Source organism: Leopardus geoffroyi, chromosome B3, assembly GCF_018350155.1.
Source record: "Leopardus geoffroyi isolate Oge1 chromosome B3, O.geoffroyi_Oge1_pat1.0, whole genome shotgun sequence".
Lineage (NCBI taxonomy): Eukaryota > Metazoa > Chordata > Mammalia > Carnivora > Felidae > Leopardus > Leopardus geoffroyi.
This window is the reverse complement of record NC_059337.1, coordinates 19,503,401-19,522,262: the sequence shown is the minus strand read 5'-3', so window position 1 is coordinate 19,522,262 and position 18,862 is coordinate 19,503,401. Positions and strand designations below refer to the sequence as shown.

General features: G+C 45.5%; 1 protein-coding gene across 1 annotated transcript; it reads left to right on the top strand.

Annotated features, from left to right (window-relative positions):
- The first annotated feature begins 153 nt into the window (after positions 1-153).
- On the top strand, positions 154-11,133 carry SELENOS (selenoprotein S). Its single transcript, XM_045448815.1, has 5 exons — positions 154-458; positions 1,149-1,283; positions 3,898-4,004; positions 8,915-9,083; positions 10,539-11,133. The coding sequence occupies exons 1-5, from the start codon at positions 383-385 to the stop codon at positions 10,616-10,618; spliced, it is 567 nt and encodes a 188-aa protein (XP_045304771.1). The 5' UTR covers positions 154-382; the 3' UTR covers positions 10,619-11,133.
- Positions 11,134-18,862: the final 7,729 nt, after the last annotated feature.

Sequence of the window (18,862 nt, the reverse complement as noted above, 5' to 3'; positions counted from 1 at the left end):
GTGGGCGCAAATCCTGTTTCCAGGCGGCCCCTAACCTCCAGGGACGTCGGCGTGCAATCGGTACAAAAGTAAACACGCCCGCGGGAGTCGGCCCGCAGGTCAGTCGGGCGGCTTTCCTCAGGCGAGCGGTGAGGCCGCCCAGCCATACGGTGCGCAGTCGGCGGGGACAGTCTGTTGCCGCCCCGCCCCGCCCGGCTGGCCACGCCCCTCCTGGATGGACACACCCTCGCTGTGATAGGCCGAGTCTCAGGACCGGGTCGCGCCGCGATTGGCCGGGGCTCAGGGTCGCTAGTCCCCGGAGCGCCACGTATACGGAGGGGCGGGCCGGAAAGCGAAGACTCGAGCTGACGCGGACCGGCCACCTAGGGTGGCGGCGGCGGCCATGGAGCGCGACGGGCAGCAGCTGTCCGCGCGGCCGGCCCTGGAGACAGAGGGATTGCGCTTCCTTCACGTCACGGGTGAGTGGTCCCGGGTTGCCGGTTGGTGCCACCAGCTGTCCTGGGCGCCGCCATGTTTGGTGGGTCGTCCTCCGCTGCGCGCCCGGCGGGGCCTGGGGAGGCCAGGGGAGGCCAGGGGAGGCCTGGCTGGGAGCCGATGGCGGCCACGCAGGTCCGGGCGGCTGGCCTGGAACGCGCGCCGAGGCCCTCTAGGAGCTGCACTCCTCCTGGCTGCGCCGTCGGGCCCTTTTTTGCGCCAGTCCTTTATGCGAAGCAAGCCTTTGGGGCTTGCGTTACTGGGGCCACTGGGCCCTTGGCATTTCATTCCAGACCTCGCTTTCGTCCCCCATACCCGGCTCTGTATCGGCCCCCACGGCCACCCCTGTCTATAAATTTCTGAGGTCCGAAAGGCCTTTGCCCTCTTGTGTCGGATCAACATCCCTCCAGACCCATCAAAACCCGCTTTCCCGTGCTCTCCGGACTTGCCCTCCACCCCCGACTCTCCAGATGGTTGAGGAGTCCCTTCTCGGTGACCCCCGAATTGTACTCGCTTCTATTTTAACTGCCTATTTGGGAGGCCACTTCCTCAGCTAGACCCGGAGGGATTCGAGGGCAGGAGCTATGCTTCCTTTGTCTTTTGGTGAATTTTATGCAAAAGTCCACCAGCAATATATGGTTTTTTTACTTTCTTGAAAACTGTTTTCTTTTCAGTGGGCTCCCTGCTAGCCACCTATGGCTGGTACATCGTCTTCAGCTGCATCCTTCTCTACGTGGTATTTCAGAAGCTTTCCACCCGACTCAGGGCCCTGAGGCAGAGACAGCTGGACCGAGCTGCGGCTGCAGTGGGTTAGTGTCTGATAACAGAAAGGAAGGCGGTGACTTTACACCTCTCTTCTAGCATTTAAAAGTTAGTCTGTTACCAAGAGTAAGAAGGTCTTACTTCTCATCTGCACGAGAGGAAAACCATTTTATGTTTCTGCAATTGATCTTGGGGAAATGTGCAATAGGTTTTTAATTTCAGAGATTGTCATGGGATGGAAAACCTGCTTGGTGGTGGGTAGGGCACTCCTGCATATCTTTTAATGGTTTTTCATTTAGAGGATGGATTGAAATGAAAATTTCACAGCTTCTCCATACTTGGGGGTCTATCTACTAAATTTCTAGAACCATTGTGAGCGACAAGAAATGCAGACTTAGTTCTTCGTATCCATCACATTTTGATTTTCACAACTTCCTCATCAGATCTGCTTTCAAGTGACATTTGGCTGTGGCAAAAATTTATTTAGCCTTTTTGCTAGATAGAAGCTAGTTTCTGAGGACATATCTAAACGATAAATGTTCAGGGGCACCGGGGTGGTTCAGTCGGTTAGGCGTCCAACTTCGGCTCAGGTCATGATCTACCGGTTCATGAGTTTGAGCCCCACATCGGACTCTGTGCGGACAGCTCGGAGCCTGGAGCCTGTTTCGGATTCTGTGTCTCTCTCTCTCTGCTCCTCCCCTGCTCACACTCTCTCTGTCTCTCAAAAATAAACAGTTTAAAAAAAAAAAAGAAATGTTAAATGTTTGGGGAGTAGCAGCATAATTTAACAGATAAAAATCATTCTTTGGACTCCCCACAGTTACTGAGAAGAGAGAAAAGCACATGTTGTGACACAAAAGTAGTCATTAGTGGAAAGACTTAGAAATGTCCTTTACTCAAACATGTCTCTCCCCTTTCCCACGAAGCCCTGTGGTCCTGCCATTCTCTCCATCTTTTTGATTATTGGCTGTACATCCAACAACAAACTACAAATTACAGTTGTTCATCTTGCATAAGGTGCAGGATTTCATCAAGAGGGTGGCAGTGATGTTAGGAAACTGCTTTCGTCACCCAGTACAGCCCTCTTCATGGCGGAGGTGCTGGCAGTGTGAAATCTGTCTTACACTGGGAGAGCAGATCTATGAGATGATGGGCATTTTTAAAGAGAACTCATTGTTTTCGTGAAGCACTGCAAAAAGTAAATGTGCAGCCCAAAGTGTTATGTTGTGCTGTTGTACGATTTTGTTAGGAAAATCAGGTTTAAAAACTCCACACTTGATTGATTTATACTGAGAATGACCTGATAGTTACAAATGTTACCAAACTTCATATTTCTATGAAGTGGAATTGTCATTTTGTTTTGTTTAAGATAAAATTCCAGGGGCTCCTGGGTAGCTCAGCCAGTTAGTTATACATCTGACTTCAGCTCAGGTCATGATGTCACAGTTCATGAGTTCAAGCCCCGCATCAAGCTCTGTGCTGATAGCTCAGAGCCTGGAGTCTGCTCCAGATTCTGTCTCCTCTCTCTCTGTCCCTCCACCAGTCACATTTTCTCTCTCTCTCTCAAAAATAAATAAATACCTAAATAATTTACTTAAAGGTAAAGTTCCAGCCATTCCTACCACTGCATATGCTCCCTTGACTGACCACAACATTTTAGTCCATTTTATGTGGATTCAATTAAGTGGTCTTTTCCCACTACTGTCTAGGTAGTGATGATTGCCTATACTTTTGTATAGTGCTGATTTGAACATACAGTTCTTTGTTTTTTTCTTTATTTTTTAAAATTTATTTATTTTGAGACAGAGCATGAGTGGAGGAGGGGCAGGGAGAGAGGGAGGGAGAGAGGATCCCAAGCAGGCTCTGGGCCTTCTTCACAGAGCCCAACGTGGGGGTTGAACTCACGAAACTGTGAGAGCATAACCTGAGCTGAAATCAAGAGTTGGATGCTTAACTGAGCTACCCAGGCGCCCCTGTTTTCTTCTTTAAAAATTAGCCACACCCCTGTGTCCTTGCTCTTTGGTGATCCTTGACATGGTGGGCTGAGTAGATGAGCAGATAGAGAACTTAGCTGAATATTTATAAAATTCTGCTTTGTTTTATAAACCAAATAAAACAGATAAAGCTGGGGAGCTCATTTCCATTAATGCTAACTGGAAGGATGTTTCTTTTCCATAGAAACAAGGGTAAAGTATCTAAGGATCATTACCTCTTTGTGGTATAGATCTGGGCCAGTTAAGTGACAGCTAATGATCAGAAAACTTTATCTTCTCCTGGTTGTCTTCTAGCATTCTGGTCAGCCTGGAGACTGGGTGTCAGGAGGTGTCCAGGTTGTGGAATGGAATTTTGGGGTGCCCCTCAAACCACTTCTGTCTCAGTCACTGGGCTGTGCCAGGCTCTCTGACTTGGAATTGCTGGGGGAGCCCAGGCATAACACATTTCTAAAGGGTTTCTGGTGCCCTGGATATTTAACTAGGGCTATGAACTATGACAATAGGACAATCCTCTGCCCCCATAAGCAGTAAAATACATGCAGAGCAATAGAATTTTTGTGTAAAATCCATGTTTTTTTGTATTGTCTGACATCTGTACTTCCATATCCTTCTAATAATATGGACTCTCAGGAGTTTCTTTTTTCTCAAATTGTTTCTGACATTTTAGAACCTGATGTTGTTGTTAAACGGCAAGAGGCTTTAGCAGCTGCCCGTTTGAAAATGCAAGAAGAATTAAATGCACAAGTCGAAAAGCATAAGGAAAAACTGAGACAGGTATGAACCGGTTTGAGTTTGAATATATGGTCTTAAGAAATAGTTGGAGGCTTAGTGGGTAAAAGAGTGTGTGTAGGTGTGTGTACACACGCTTGCCTGCATGGCCTCCCCCATTAGGGCGGGTACTGGGAACAACTGGTTGTGACAGAATCATTTCCACTTAGCATCTGTTAGCGTGCTTTCCTTGTGCAATATCTTACGGTTTATGGGGAAAAGACTCCTTTAAAAAAGATGTCTTTTATTTACCTTTTTGCTTTTCAGTGGTTTCCTCGCATAGTATTTTCACCCAAAACGGTGTGTCAGGGTGCCGTGGCACTGGACACACGGGGTACACATTCAGCTTCTTCCTCCATTGTCTCTTTCAAGCCATGTATCTCCTATGAACTAGCTTGGTGGGGCCACCTTCGGCGGATGGAAGGAGAGCCCAGGGAGGGTGGCGATGGGCTCAACCCAAGGGTGAGAAGGAGAGCAGGAGATGGAGTTTTGAAAGCTTTTTTACAGGTTTGGTTGGGGAGGGGGGAGGAGAAGGGGAGAGGTGGAAGAACCAAGGATACGGTTGGAAGTGACCTGAGCCAGCAGGGGATTGTGCCGCCCTTCATAGGTGCGAGACCACCCACCAGATTGGACCCTGTCTGTAACTGAAACGACCAGGTGTGGACTCTGCTTTCTGAGAAGTGTCAGTCCAGATGTTTCTGGGCCCCCCTTCATCCTCCCAGAAGGAAACCTCTGCTGGCTCTAAGGCAGCAGAGCAATAGGTCTTCCTGTCGGCTTTGCCTGTGTCTCTGGTGTTTCCAGGGTCATGTGCCTTTCTGCCACTGCTAGTGGCTCTTGTGGTTTCTGCGTGGTCTCCCCAGCTTGGCTGGAGCCCAGAAAGAAAGGGTAGAGCAGGACCACACCTGCTCCACACATTCCTCCTCCGTGGTAACTCTCTCAGCAGCCTTCTTCTGTGTGTAGTTGCACATTTCCACTAAAAGCAGCCAGTAACCTAGAATGTACTAGCACGTTGCTGTTACTTAACTTTTTAAATCACACAGAGTAAAAAAATTCGAGATATAAAAAATCAATACCATGAAAATTAAGTTTCTCATCTTCTTGTTCTACCTGCTGCTGCCCAAGCATTCCCTATTAGGATTTGTAGATATTTTTTCCAGAAGTATTTATCCATATATAAACACACATAGGAATTTTTCATTGAAGTGGCAGCAGAGTATACATAAATGCCATTTTTGAGCATGTTTTAGTTCTTTTAGTTTTTGAGCCAGTTTTGAGCATATTTTAGGTTTTTGCTCTGCCGATCTCAAACCATGTAATTATTATTGTTCCTAGAGCCACCGAATAAGTTGAATTCCTTCTGCATGTCAGAATGGATGACTTCAGGGCCTGAGTTTTTTGTGTGGTGTCCATGAGATAGCTTGATCGTTTATGCAGTTTGCCGATGCAGCTAAAAATAATCTTTTTTAAAGATCACTTTTTAAAATTGCAGTCTGAGCCCCCGAAAATTGGGAAAGGGACAAAAGCTTGTGTTCAGTGTTCAGATTGTTGTAGCACATGTGGTTCTGTCTCGTGTACTTCACAAACATAATAGTAATAATCAACTGACTGAGCCTGCCTGACCCACAGCTAACTGCGCTCTCTTGTTTGTAGTCTCAGGATTTGTCAGCCGAGTCCCATCCTGGCATTCTCTGTGTCAGCTAGGAGTATAGAATAGATGATTTCCTCCTTGACTTCTTGTATCTGCAGACAGCAGAAGCATGGGGAGACAGGTATTTGGGGTTAGCAGCAAGGGGCTCTGAAAGCCATGGAGGAATTTCTGGATATGTGATTTCTTAAGGCATCTTCTCACATACCCTTGTGACATCACAGTGTAACTGGAACCAGAATGAACAGCAGTTTGGGTCTGGATTCCACTGGGAATGGGAAATGTAGCGTATGTAAGCTATGGTACCCAGTTACTGGCAGAAATGTTGTTCTTCTGGGAGTAGGAAGCAGAGGCAAAGGCCCAGGGCACCGTGTTCCAACCCTCCTCGGGTGCCTACTCACTGTAGGATTACAAGTTTTCTCAAGTGCTCATTGTTGTGCACAGTTTTCCACCAAGATTAGTTTTTCCTTATGTTTCCAGTAGTATTTGACTTTCAAAGCACTTTCAAATCTTCTCTCATTAGATCCTCACAGAATGCAAAGCAGAGGGATTAAGTGATTTAGGTAACATGGCCACAGAGCAGGCCTGCCAGCCACGCTCACCTGTTCCAAGTCAGAATTCTTTCACATGTCCTCCTATGGGCAAGTTTCAGGAGAACTGATCGGTATTCATTTTTCCATGATGCCTTTTTCTTTCTTTAGTAAAGTTTCTGTTTGTGAGTTAAATTCCTACCACTAGATGACAGCACTGTTATTAACTAAAGAAAACACAGGTGAAGGTTTGGTTTGAAGGACTTTTAAATTAGAAAATTGTTGGGGTGCCAGGTGGCTCACTCGGTTGAGCGTCCAACTCAATTTCAGTTCAGGTCATGATCTCACATTCGTGAGTTAGAACTTTGCATTGGGCTCCGCTTTGAGCATGGAGCCTGCTTAAGATTCTCTCTCTCCATATATGAATAACCCAACGCTAATATCATCTTCAATGGGGAAAAACTGAGAGCTTTCCCCTTAAGGTCAGGAACAAGACAGGGATGTCCACTCTCGCCACTGTTATTCAACATAGTATTGGAAGTCTTAGCCTCTGCAATCAGACAATACAAAGAACTAAAAGGCATCCAAATCAGCCAGGAGGAAGTCAAACTTTCACTCTTTGCAGATGACATGATATTCTATATGGAAAACCCAAAAGATAGCACCAAAAAACTGCCAGGACTGATTCATGAGTTCAGCAAAGTGGCAGGATATAAAATCAACGCAGAGAAATCAGTTGCATTCCTATTCACCAACTATGAAGCAAGAGAAAGAGAAATCAAGCAATCGATCCCACTTACAATCGCACCAAAAACCATAAAATACCTAGGAATAAATCTAACCAAAAAGGTAAAAAATCTATACACTGAAAACTATAGAAAACTTATGAAAGAAATTGAAGAAGACACACAAAAAAAAAAAAAAACGGAAAAAGATTCCATGCTCCTGGATAGGAAGAACAAATATTGTTAAAATGTTGATACTACCCAAAGCAATCTACATATTCAATGCAATCCCTATCAAAATAACACCAGCATTCTTCACAGAGCTAGAACAAATAATCCTCAAATTTGTGTGGAACCAGAAAGGACCCCAAATAGCCAAGCAATCTTGAAAAAGAAAACCAAAGCAGGAGGCATCACAATCCCGGACTTCAAGCTATATTACAAAGCTGTAATCATCAAGACAGTATGGTACTTGGCACAAGAACAGACACTCAGATCAGTGGAACAGAATAGAGAACCCAGAAGTGGACCAACAGACGTATGGCCACCTAATCTTTGACAAAGCAAGAAAGAATATCCAATGGAATAAAGACAGTCTCTTCAGCAAGTGGTGCTGGGAAAACTGGACAGCGACATGCAGAAGAATGAACCTGGACCACTTTCTTACACTATACACAAAAATAAACTCAAAATGGATGGAAGACCTAAATGTAAGACAGGAAGCCATCAAAATCCTCGAGGAGAAAGCTGGCAAAAACCTCCTTGATCTTGGCTGCAGCAACTTCTTACTCAACACATTTCTGGAGGCAAGGGAAACAAGCAAAAATGAACTACTGGGACCTCATCAAAATAACAAGTTTCTGCACAGCTAAGGAAACAATCAGCAAAAGTAACAGGCAACCGACAGAATGGGAGAAGATATTTGCAAACAACATATCAGATAAAGATTAGTATTCTATAAAGAACTTATCAAACTCAACACCCAAAAAACAATCCGGTGAAGAAATATACCAAAGACATGAATAGACACTTCTCCAAAGAAGACATCCAGATGGCCAACCGACACATGAATAAATGCTCAACATCACTCATCATCAGGGAAATACAAATCAAAACCACAATGAGATACCACCTCACACCTGTCAGAATGGCTAACATTAACTCGGACAACAACAGATGTTGACAAGGATGCGGAGAAAGAGGAACCCTTTTGCACTGCTGTTGGGAATGCAAACTGGTGTAGCCACTCTGGAAAACAGTATTCAAAAAATTAAAAATAGAACTACCCTACGACCCAGCACTTGCACTACTAGGTATTTATCCAAGGGATACAGGTGTGCTGTTTCAAAGGGACACGTGCACCCCAATGTTTATAGCAGCACTATCAACAATAGCCAAAGTATGGAAAGAGCCCAAATGTCCATCGATGGATGAATGGATAAAGAAGATATAGTACACACACACACACACACACACACAATGGAGTATTACTCGGCAATCAAAAAGAATGAAATCTTGCCATTTGCAACTACATGGATGGAACTGGAGGGTATTATGCTAAGTGAAATTAGTCAGAGAAAGACAAATATCATATGGCTTCACTCATGAGGATTTTAACACATCTTCGGAGGCAAGGGAAACAGACAAAACAGATGAACATAAGGGAAGGGAAACAAAAATAATACAAAAAACAGGGACAAAACATAAGAGACTCTTCAATATGGAGAACAAACTGAGGGTTACAGGAGGGGTTGTGGGAGGGGGGATGGGCTAAATGGGTAAGGGGCATTAAGGAATCTACTCCTGAAATTGTTGTTGCGCTATATGCTAACTAACTTGGATGTAAATTTTAAAAAAATTTTAAAAAAAGTTTCTCTCTCTCTCCCTCTGTGTCTCTCTCCTGCTTGCATGCCCTAAAATTAAAAAACAAAAATCAGAAAATTGGCACAGTTTGCGTTTTCTTTGAGGAAGATGGCAGCTTCTGAATTCATTCTGTAACGTGTGATTCTTCCTCAGCTTGAAGAACAAAAAAGGAGACAGAAGATTGAAATGTGGGACAGCATGCAAGAAGGAAAAAGTTACAAAGGAAATGTAAGAAAGCCCCCGGAAGAAGATAGTGCTGGGCCTTCTACTTCATCAGTCCTGCCGAAACGGAAGTCTGACAGAAAACCTCTGCGAGGAGGTGGTAAGTACCTAACGTTAAAGCATTTTGAGCAATTATGGCATATATTTACCTTTTAAAAACAAGGTTCTGTTTCTTCCTTTTGTTGTCTATAAACTGAGGCTAATTCCGAAGTTTAGGATTATGGAGATTAAACAGAAGAAGCACATACCAAGCCCCCCATACCCCTGGCAGTCACCAACCTGGGGAGCCCTCTTACCCAGTGTTCCAGGGCAAGGATGTGGGTGCAAATCCTGCTTTCTGGAGGCCTGTAACCTCCTTGGCCTCAGTGTCCACTTAGTAAAAAAAAAAAAAAAAAAAAAGTAAACCTTCAATAAGTTGAAAGGGAGGTCAGTCAAGGCCCCAGTGAGTGGAATGATGGCACTCGTATGTCTGCCCCTCCCCTGCTTGCACTTGCCTGCACATGTACTCACTCTCTCTCTCTCTCAAAAATAAACATTTAAAAAAATTTTTTTTAACTTACCTTGCTGGAAGGATATTTTTCAGAGCAAACAGTGGTGATATTTAGGAGAGGAGTGGAAATCGTAGAAAATGTAATACACGATATTGCTATGTGCATGGTATCTTAGTGTTTCCATTGATCCTGAGCTAGATGCTCTCTGACTAGCTTGGTGTGTTACAAATAAGGAAATTGAGGCATAGGGAGTTATTGCCCAAAGATGCCACAGCAAGTAAAGAGCAAAACCACCTCAGTTAAGGTCTCACTGGCCTAAAGCCTGAGCACTCAACCCAGTTACCAAATGTCCATTAACTTTGGGAAGCTAGTGAGTTTGCAGGGTTAAGAATGAGGGCAGAGTACATAGATTACCCATTTCTCACTGAGAACAGCAAGTTCTGTTCTGTTTTGATATTTTTTTAAATTTATTTTCTGTAGCTTGAACAGTCCTTATTTGCATGTATACATTTTATTTACTTATTTATTTATTTTAGAGCGGGAGAGTTAGAGCGCAAGCAGGGGAGGAGCAGAGAGAGAAGGAGAGAGAGAATCCCAAGCAAGCTCTGTGCTGTCAGTACAGAGCCTGACTCGGGGCTCAATCCCATGAACCATGAGATCATGACCTGAGCCAAGACTAAGAAATGCTTAACTGCCTGAGCCACCCAGGTGCTGTTGAATTGTATACATTTTGTTAAGCACTATAATAGGGGCCTCCATATATTTAAATCCAGCCATCTTGAGAGGTTTTTTTGGGCAAATTTGTTGTGTGTTTTGGGCAGTTTTCATATGTTTGAGGAGTTGAGATCAGGAAGCTGGATGGCTTCTTTTATTCCCAGCCGAAAGTCAATTCAAAGTGCAGTCACAGAATAAAGTTATTTTTTTCACATGGTAGCTAAAAGTTTGGTGAAAATGTCCGTGAAAATAGAATCCATACTTTGTAGTGCTTTGTATGTGAGGATCACGATTTTATGTTTGATACAGAATGTTCCCAGTACTGTTTTGCTTCCTTTCTCTCATCCCAGGTTACAACCCTTTGTCTGGTGAAGGAGGTGGAGCCTGCTCCTGGAGACCCGGACGCAGAGGCCCGTCAGCTGGTGGATGAGGCTAAGAATCTTGTTAGTGTCGCTTTTGACATTAGCAAGATGAATCCGTAACCCTCAGTTCAATTGCCTTACGCACACTTTTCACAGTGACTAGCCAAGGGGAGTGGGGTTTATTTCTGATCTTAACTACACCTGCATCTTTAATGGTCGAAGTCCGCATAGGATATAGACCTCACCACTAGCAGTAGTGACAGTTGGTCACAGTTCACTAACTGTGAACACAATGAGTGTGTTCATTGATTTCATGAGTAATTGCTAGTTGGTAGATAAGACCCTCCAGGTGACTAACAATCTTGCGATGAAAGAGACTAGTAATGGTTCTTCAAGTTAGAAGTCCTTGCTGGTAGGACAGTCTCTGTGACAGGTTGCGTTGAATGATGTCTTCCTTGTAAATGGTGAGCCCACCAGCGAGGATTACTGATGCAGACAGTTGATGGGGTTGTTTCTGTATATTTATTTTTATGTACAGAACTTTGTTAAAAAACCTGTAAATATTAAAAAAAAATGCAAAGAACATTTTTAGCATCTTTATTAAATTCAAGGAAACTTCTTTATGAACTTGAATTTGTCAAACATTAAACAGCTTTTTATCATCCCACAACCTCCTACTATTACTCATTTTCCCTCCTCATGATTTCTCTCCTGTGGTGAGCATGGCGCGTGACAGCTACAATGATTCCCAGAGTTGGCAGACCCATTGGGGTTTGTCCACAAAATCGGGTGCTTGGAGTGGAATTGCTAAACCAATAAGATAAACATCTTGTCTAGAGGTGTCTCGAGGGCCATCCAGGTTTCTAAGGGCCCTGTGGGTCATTCCCCTTGCACGATGACTCCTTCTTAGCTCGTGGGCTGGATTTGGCCTGTGTGCTATAGTTTACAGAGCCTGCTGTCAAGTGGAGATATCCTAAGAAGGAACAAAATTAATCTTCAGAATTAGCTGGGAAAGTATCCTAGAGTGGTCTCATATATAAATTAGCCAACATTCTTGAGTTGAGTATCTGATATATGTGAAGTATTCTGTGGTCGTCTTCCTTGATATAAAGAAAGGAAGAAATACATTCTGGTTTTATGGGACTCACAGTCTCTTGGGAAGGTTGGGGAGAGCAAAAACAGGACACTTGAACAGTGTACTTAACAAACAAGTAGGTTGGGATAGTCAAGACTAGAATTTGAGTCTGGAGACATTTGAGTTAAATTTTGGGTGGGGGAGGGGCGCCTGGGTGGCTCAGTTGAGCTTCCGACTTCGGCTCAGGTCATGATCTCACAGTTTGTGAGTTCGAGCCCCACATCGGGCTCTGTGCTAAGCTCGGAGCCTGGAGCCTGCTTCGGATTCTGTGTCTCCTTCTCTCTCTGCCCCTTCCCCACTTGTGCTGTGTCTGTCTCTCAAAAATAAATAAAATATTAAAAAAAATTTATAAACGAAAATTTTGGGTGGGGGATACCAGGGGTTCCAGACAGAAGAGCAGGCCAGTGAAAACAAGGTTGGGGTTTGTGAGGTTTAGGAGATCCCAGTTTCCAGTTTGTAACCAGATTGGCTTTTTACCAGTATAGAAGCCTTACAGCATGGGAAGTTTCACACTTGGGTTAAAGTATTTTATCCAGATTTGTTTACATTTAGAGAGATTCCCTTGTGGGCTGTAAAGGAACTTTTTAATAATTCTTTCTTTTACATATTTTCTGTAGCTGAAAACATGTGTTAAGTTGCTCTCAGTGATTCATTTTAGAAGTGGAAGGGCATGTTTTAGTATACGCGAGCTGTGACTCATTTCCCTCAAGCCTCGTTTTTCCATAAATTTAGAAATTAGCAAGTCATGAGCACATGGGAAGAAACGATGCTTGAATTTTGAGCCCTGATCACCATAGTTGACTTCATCCTTGCACCCCTAACAGCCAAGGGCCCAAGATAACCAGGGTGGGGACCTTGCTCTAGCCAATGAAGCAGTTCTGTGGGGTAGAAATAGTGGGGAAATTCTGTGCCACAAGCTGAGGACAGAAAGCGTTTCAGAAGGGTGGGCTGAGGTAGCCAGGGAAGGTGGGTCTTGCTCTCCTCTTGAAAGGAGGAGGAGGTGGAGCCAGAACCTGAGGCCTGTGGGGAAGAAGAGAGTGGGCCAGGGCCAGAGAGCCATGTCGAACCCGGCAGGACACTGCCTCATGCCTCAGCAAAGGGGCTGCGGCTGGGATGGCAGCTTGGAACTGACGTGATAGACCCTTGGGAGCTATAAGTTTTCAGTGATGAATGTGTGACCCAGTCCATCCTGATCATGGAGAAACATTAGTAGACCCTTGGGCAAGATACAGATGAGTCTTCAGTTGAAACTCTGGTAGTTGGAGTTCTGTCCTTGACCCGTGCACCTGCCTCTGTACATGAGGAGAAAGATTTGAACAGTCATTCGGATCCCCTACCCTCTCACGGACTCCACTCTTGCCTCTCCTAACCCCCTGCCCTCTCTACTGGCTCTTCCTCACCACATGTTCAAGCGGGCTTTGCATCCAAACAAGAATGAGCCCATGTGAAACAGAGCCTTGGCTCCCACTGGTGCCCTTCTCTGCAGCTCAAGCTTGGAGTTGTCTCTGCTTGTCATCTGCTCCTTACCCGACCTGCTGAACACTGGGCTCTCACCGGGCCATCAGATTTCAAACTGGTGGAACTCTTGGTTACGTCTTGTTTGGCCTAGTAGCACTTGACCCCTCCTTGCTGCCCCTCCTATTCTGTCTGCCACAGCACCACAAGCTGGGTTTTATTCCCACAATGGCCCACATCTCTCCCCTTGCCAGTTCCCTCCTTGAACCAGTTTTCTGTAATCTCTGTCTAGTTCTGCCTCTCCAAAGCTCTTAAGGTCACCTGTGGGATTGCCTGACAGATCATTCTCAACACTCCCCTTAACCAAGCATCATTGGCGATAATTGAGCACTCCTTGGAAAAACACTGTTGACTGCTAGGACTCTGCACGTGACTGGTTTGCTCCTACCTTTCTGGCCGTTGCTATGTGCTTTTTTTCTCACCTTCCTGACCACTAAATGCTGGAGTTAGAGGAAGTTAAAAAGTCAAGAAGGTAACCAGTGTTGGGGGCATTGTGGAAACCACACAGGTACGGACACCTTACACACTGGTTGGCTGGCTCTCAGCTGGCGGCAGGTGAGGGAGGCCATGTGTTTCTCAATCTCCAACAGCCTGGCTGGGCTTGTTCACATGGTGGTGATTCAGCTCCAGGAAGAGTGTGCCAAAACTTTCCAAGTCTGTTTGCTTCACATTTGCCACCATCCCATCAGCCTAACCAATTCCTAAGTCCAGGCCCGATGCAAAGGTGGGGGAAGACCTCTCAATGGAAGAAACAAAAACCGTGTAGAAGAGTGTGGAAGCAGGGAAGGGAAAGAAACTGGCCATTTGCAGTGGAAGTATGGTAAATCCTCATGGATCTTCTAATACCAGTCTTTCAGTCTTTGAAATACCCAATCTGGATCAAGGTTCCCCCACTTGATCCTTGAGGACCATCCCCAAGATTTGTAATCAAGAGAATTGCCTAACAAATAGGAAGAATGCTGCTCTGGTAAATATATCACACCCTGATCCCAAAAGGAGCCTAGAAAATGCCCTGTTAATGGTTAGGGTCCAGCAGGAAACATGGCTTACTCAAACCAGTTGATGGAGGAGTAAGTACTCAGTAGAGAAGCTAACTGCATAGGTGTAGTTGGGGTTTAGGGAAACCAGTGAGAGAGGGTACAATACCAGGGGCAGCCAGCACCACTGGGGAGCCATTGATGCTTTCCTCCCCACCCCACAAGCTAAAGATCTGCAAAGAGACCAGTCACCAGAACCTGTAGAGAGGGCCTATGTGGGAGAAATCCACCTGACAAAGACGGCCTGCGGTAGAGAGAGCCAACCCGTGCTTCCCAGTGAGAAGGAACCAGAATAAGTACTCTGAACCCACTTTCCCACCCATCAGTCTCTGCCAGTGCCTCACTGGCTGAACTCAGCTGAAAGCTAGAGCTCGTGGGGTCAACATAATACCAGCTAAACTGGTCAACTGATGCCCTGGTGGCTGTTACGGGTTGAAATCTATCCCCCAAAAGATATGTTGGAAGACCTAACCCCTGGTACCTGTGAACGTGACCTCATTTGGAAATAGCATCTTTGTAGATGTTATCAAATTAAAATGAGTTCATTCGAGGTCATGCTGAATTAGGGTAGGCCTTAATCCAGTGTGATTAGTGTATTTGTCTGCTGGGACTGCCATAATGAAGCACCATAGACCAGGTAGCTTAAACAACAGAATTTCTTATTGCAAGATTCTGGAGGCTGGAAGTCGAAGTCTGCAGGCTTGCTTTCCTCTGAGGCCCCTCGCTGTCTTGCAGATGGCCACCCTCTTGGTGCCTCTTCACGTGGTCTTTTCTCCTTTCTCTGCATGTCCCAATCTCCTCTTTTAAAAAGATCCTTTGGGGCACCTAGGTGGCTCAGTCGGTTGGGCATCCGACTTCAGCTCAGGTCATGTTCTCACGGCTCGTGGTTCAAGCCCCGTGTCAGGCTCTGTGCTGACAACTCAGAGTCTGGAGCCTGCTTCAGATTTTGTGTCTCCTTCTCTCTGGCCCTCCCCTGCTCACGCTCTGTCTCACTCTCTCTCAAAAATAAATAAAACATTAAAAAAATTTTAAAAAGACCCCTCAGTTTGGATTAGGGCCCACCCTGAAGGCTTCCTTTTAACACAATTATGTCTTTAAGACCCTATCTCCAAATGCAGTCACATTCTGAGGTACTGGAGGCTAAGGCTCCAACATATGACTTCGGGGGGAACAGGATTCAGCCCATAACAATCGGTGTCCTTACAAGAAGACGAGACACACAGACTGAAGACAACCCTGTGAAGATAGAGGCAGAGACTGGAGTGATGCAGCCACAAGCTGAGGACTGCCTGGGGCTACTAGGACCAAAAAAGACAAGGAAGGATCGTCCCCTAGAGGCAGGGAAAGAGCATGGCCATGCTAACACTTTAACTTTGGACTCTCCTTTAGAACTATAAGAGAATAAATTTCGGTTGTTGTAAGTCACCCAGTTTGTGGTAATTTGTTACAACAGCCAGAAGAAGCTAATACAGTGGCCTACAGTGTACCCCTTAATGATACCATCCAGAAGTGGCCTTGAGGACATCCCTTTATCAATGCACTAAAAATGGTGCTGGTGAGGAGACATCAGTGTTCATTACCACTATCAAGGATAGTGACAGTGACAGTGCTGGGTAATTTCTGTTTATCCCTCCACATCCACTCTCCACTCCATTCTTGCCCCAAGAAGCTGACCTGTATGAACTGCAGGGAGCCATATTTGGCAGTCCATTCAAGCCAGCATCATGGGGAGCTGACTCTAGGCCACTTTGAACACAGGCTTCAGATAAGGAATCTAGTGGACCTGAACACCATTCCCCAGCCAACACATTAAACCCTGAATTCAACCCTGTTGCTCCAGCCAACACATTAAACCCTGAATTCCATTTTGAGAAGTTCAGCTCCAGTAAGCCTTTTATAATTCATTGTCCTTCTGGGAGCCTTGGAGTCCATTACTATGATTCTTCCCAGACTCCTGCCAGCACAGAGGGATGACGCCCTGCCAGGGCCTGTTCAGCTCTGCCCTTCCACTACTGGCATGGTACTTTTCCATCTGGCATATGTTGGGATCAAACTCTTCCTGTGGCCTGGAGGCACTAAGGAGGAGAATGGGTGAGTCCTTGAGGTTGTAATTGGCGTCAGCAGGAGAGGTAGCTGCCCCAGGTGTGTTCATGGAAAGGTGTTCCTGCAGGGGGAGGCTGCCTGGGCTGAGGCAAAGGGATTTAGAGGTCAAAGTTTTCAGCCTCCTCTGCGTCAACCCATAGCTCAAGGTCCCACTCTTCCCCTTCAGTGCCCTTAACGTGCAAGACCGGATAGGGCCAAGCATTTCATTGGCAATGCAACTCTGCAACCCTTACAGTCCAGCCCTGGACAGCCATTTCTCCTCTGCAGCCATAACGAATACAGGAATTCCATCAGAGCTTTCTGGTTTCCCACTTAGGTTCTACACTGACCATAAATAACTACCTTCACTTTGTCCTTCTCCCTGTCCTCCCTATACACTTGGGAGCCCATCAGAAGTGGCTAGGTGACCTCACTGTCTTTCCAGTTCCCTTTGTTGCCACAAGGACTGTTACTCAGACCTTTGATCTCCCATTGCTTTGCTCTCCTAGGATGTCACCAGTGATACTCTGAATGCCTGAGATGCCATTGCATGCTATGTGTTACCAGTGTCCCATTGCTCACTTCTTAAATATGTGAGCAACACAGTCCCCAATCCCATTTTGAGGGTCTGTTTCCCAGACCCACTGCCCGGACATTCACTGTTTGTAGCAGACAGGGTCCTGGCTAGAAATAGATGGTCTGCATGAACTGGGTAATCAAGAAGAGCCTAATAAAGGCCTACAAAGGCAAACTTTAGGTGGATGAAGGGGTGGGGTTCAGTGGCCCAGGGCTGGCAACTCCAGGGAGGTGATTGCCACCACCAGGTCTGAGGCAGCAAGGGAGAGTAGAAAGCTAGAGCCTCCATAGAGGTAGGGGGGCACCCCATGGTACCCTGGCAGGGGACCCAGATAGTGAGGCCTGTACCATGTGCTGCAAATGCTCTGGCTTTGAGGTGGCTTATAGGAAAGGATATGTGTACAGTGAGGTTGATAAAAGAGCAATATAAAATGAGGACAAAGAGAGGAGGGAAAAGACATCATACAGTTCCTGTTATCGAGCATTTAATTTTGTTCTGAGTTTCTTTTTTTAATTTTTTTTTAACATTTATTTATTTTTGAGACAGAGAGCATGAACGGGGGAGGGGCAGAGAGAGAGGGAGACACAGAATCGGAAGCAGGCTCCAGGCTCTGAGCTGTCAGCCCAGAGCCTGATGCGGGGCTCGAACTCACGGACCGTGAGATCGTGACCTGAGCTGAAGTTGGACGCTCAACCGACTGAGCCACCCAGGCGCCCCTGTTCTGAGTTTCTTAGTAGCCAAGGCAAACAGGGGGAACCACAAATTGTTTGCTTCTCATTGCTAGAAAAAAGAAAGATGTCAGACATTTTGGGAGGAGAGAGTTTATCCTGGCACTAAAGTTTAAGACAAAATTCAGACATAGGACTTTAACAGAGGAGAAACAAATACTAGAAGGGATAATAAATGTGCCCCAAAACAAGTTTATAGTAAATTCAAATGTAGTTTTGAAAAACAAACCAAGGATGCTGGTCTTTCTTGCAAAGACAAACAGTATTAGTTAAGGGTATCGCACCATTGCACAAATCAGTGGAGACAATACTTGTAATGGGTCAAGCCCAGAATTCCCAGTAGGCTTCATCTATTATTGGTAGGTTGTGGCTGCCTCAACTTTTTTGTATTGAGAATACCTGGCTCAGAGGGCTATGATGGATTAGATGCTGCTGCAGGCAGGGATTGGAGAATGGAGGTATGCCCGGAGGAAACATGTCAACCTTGACCTAAGCTGATATAGGCCACTGGTCATATTAAATCTTTGAATCTACAGTATCCAACAGAGTGATGGATAGGTTATCTTTTTTTTTTTTTTTAAAGTTTATGTATTTATTTTGAAAGAGTGTGTGTGCATGAACAAGGGGGAGGGTGAGAGAGAGAGAGAGAGAGAGAGAGAGAGAGAGAGAATCCCAAGCAGGCTCTGCGTTGTCAGTGCAGGCCCAATGTGGGGCTGGATCTCATGAACCATGAAATCATGACCTGAGCTGAGATCAAGAGTTCAATGCTTAACCAACTGAGTCACCCAGGTGGCTCCAGATAGCTTATCTTTAACTTTTTTTTAATGTTTATTTTTGAGAGGGAGAGAGAGAGAGAGAGAGAGAGAGCAGGGGAGGGGCAGAGAGGGAGGGGGACACAGAATCCAAAGCAGGCTCCAGGCTCTGAGCTGTCAGCACAGAGCCCAACGTGGGGTTCAAACTCACAAACCGTGAGATCATGACCTGAGCTGAACAAAGTTGGACACTTAACTGATTGAGCCACCCAGGCACCCCCTCCCCATTTTTAAAAAATTTCTTAATGTTTACTTTAAGATAGCTTATCTTTATCAAGATTTTCAATCTTCTAAGGCTTCACCTCAACATTGCTTGCCAGCACACAGGAGCACACCCAGCATTACCCACAGTCCCCCAAAGAGCAACTGTAACTACACACCTTCTTCACTCACCCCAGAAGCCATAAGGGAGTGGAAGCAATGTCA

Excerpts from the sequence above, each read along its gene's own strand:
- SELENOS (XM_045448815.1), top strand. The coding sequence starts at position 383 with ATGGAGCGCGACGGGCAGCAGCTGTCCGCGCGGCCGGCCCTGGAGACA. Across the intron at positions 1,284-3,897 it reads CCGAGCTGCGGCTGCAGTGG|AACCTGATGTTGTTGTTAAA; the intron begins GTTAGTGTCTGA and ends CTGACATTTTAG. Across the intron at positions 9,084-10,538 it reads AAAACCTCTGCGAGGAGGTG|GTTACAACCCTTTGTCTGGT; the intron begins GTAAGTACCTAA and ends CTCTCATCCCAG.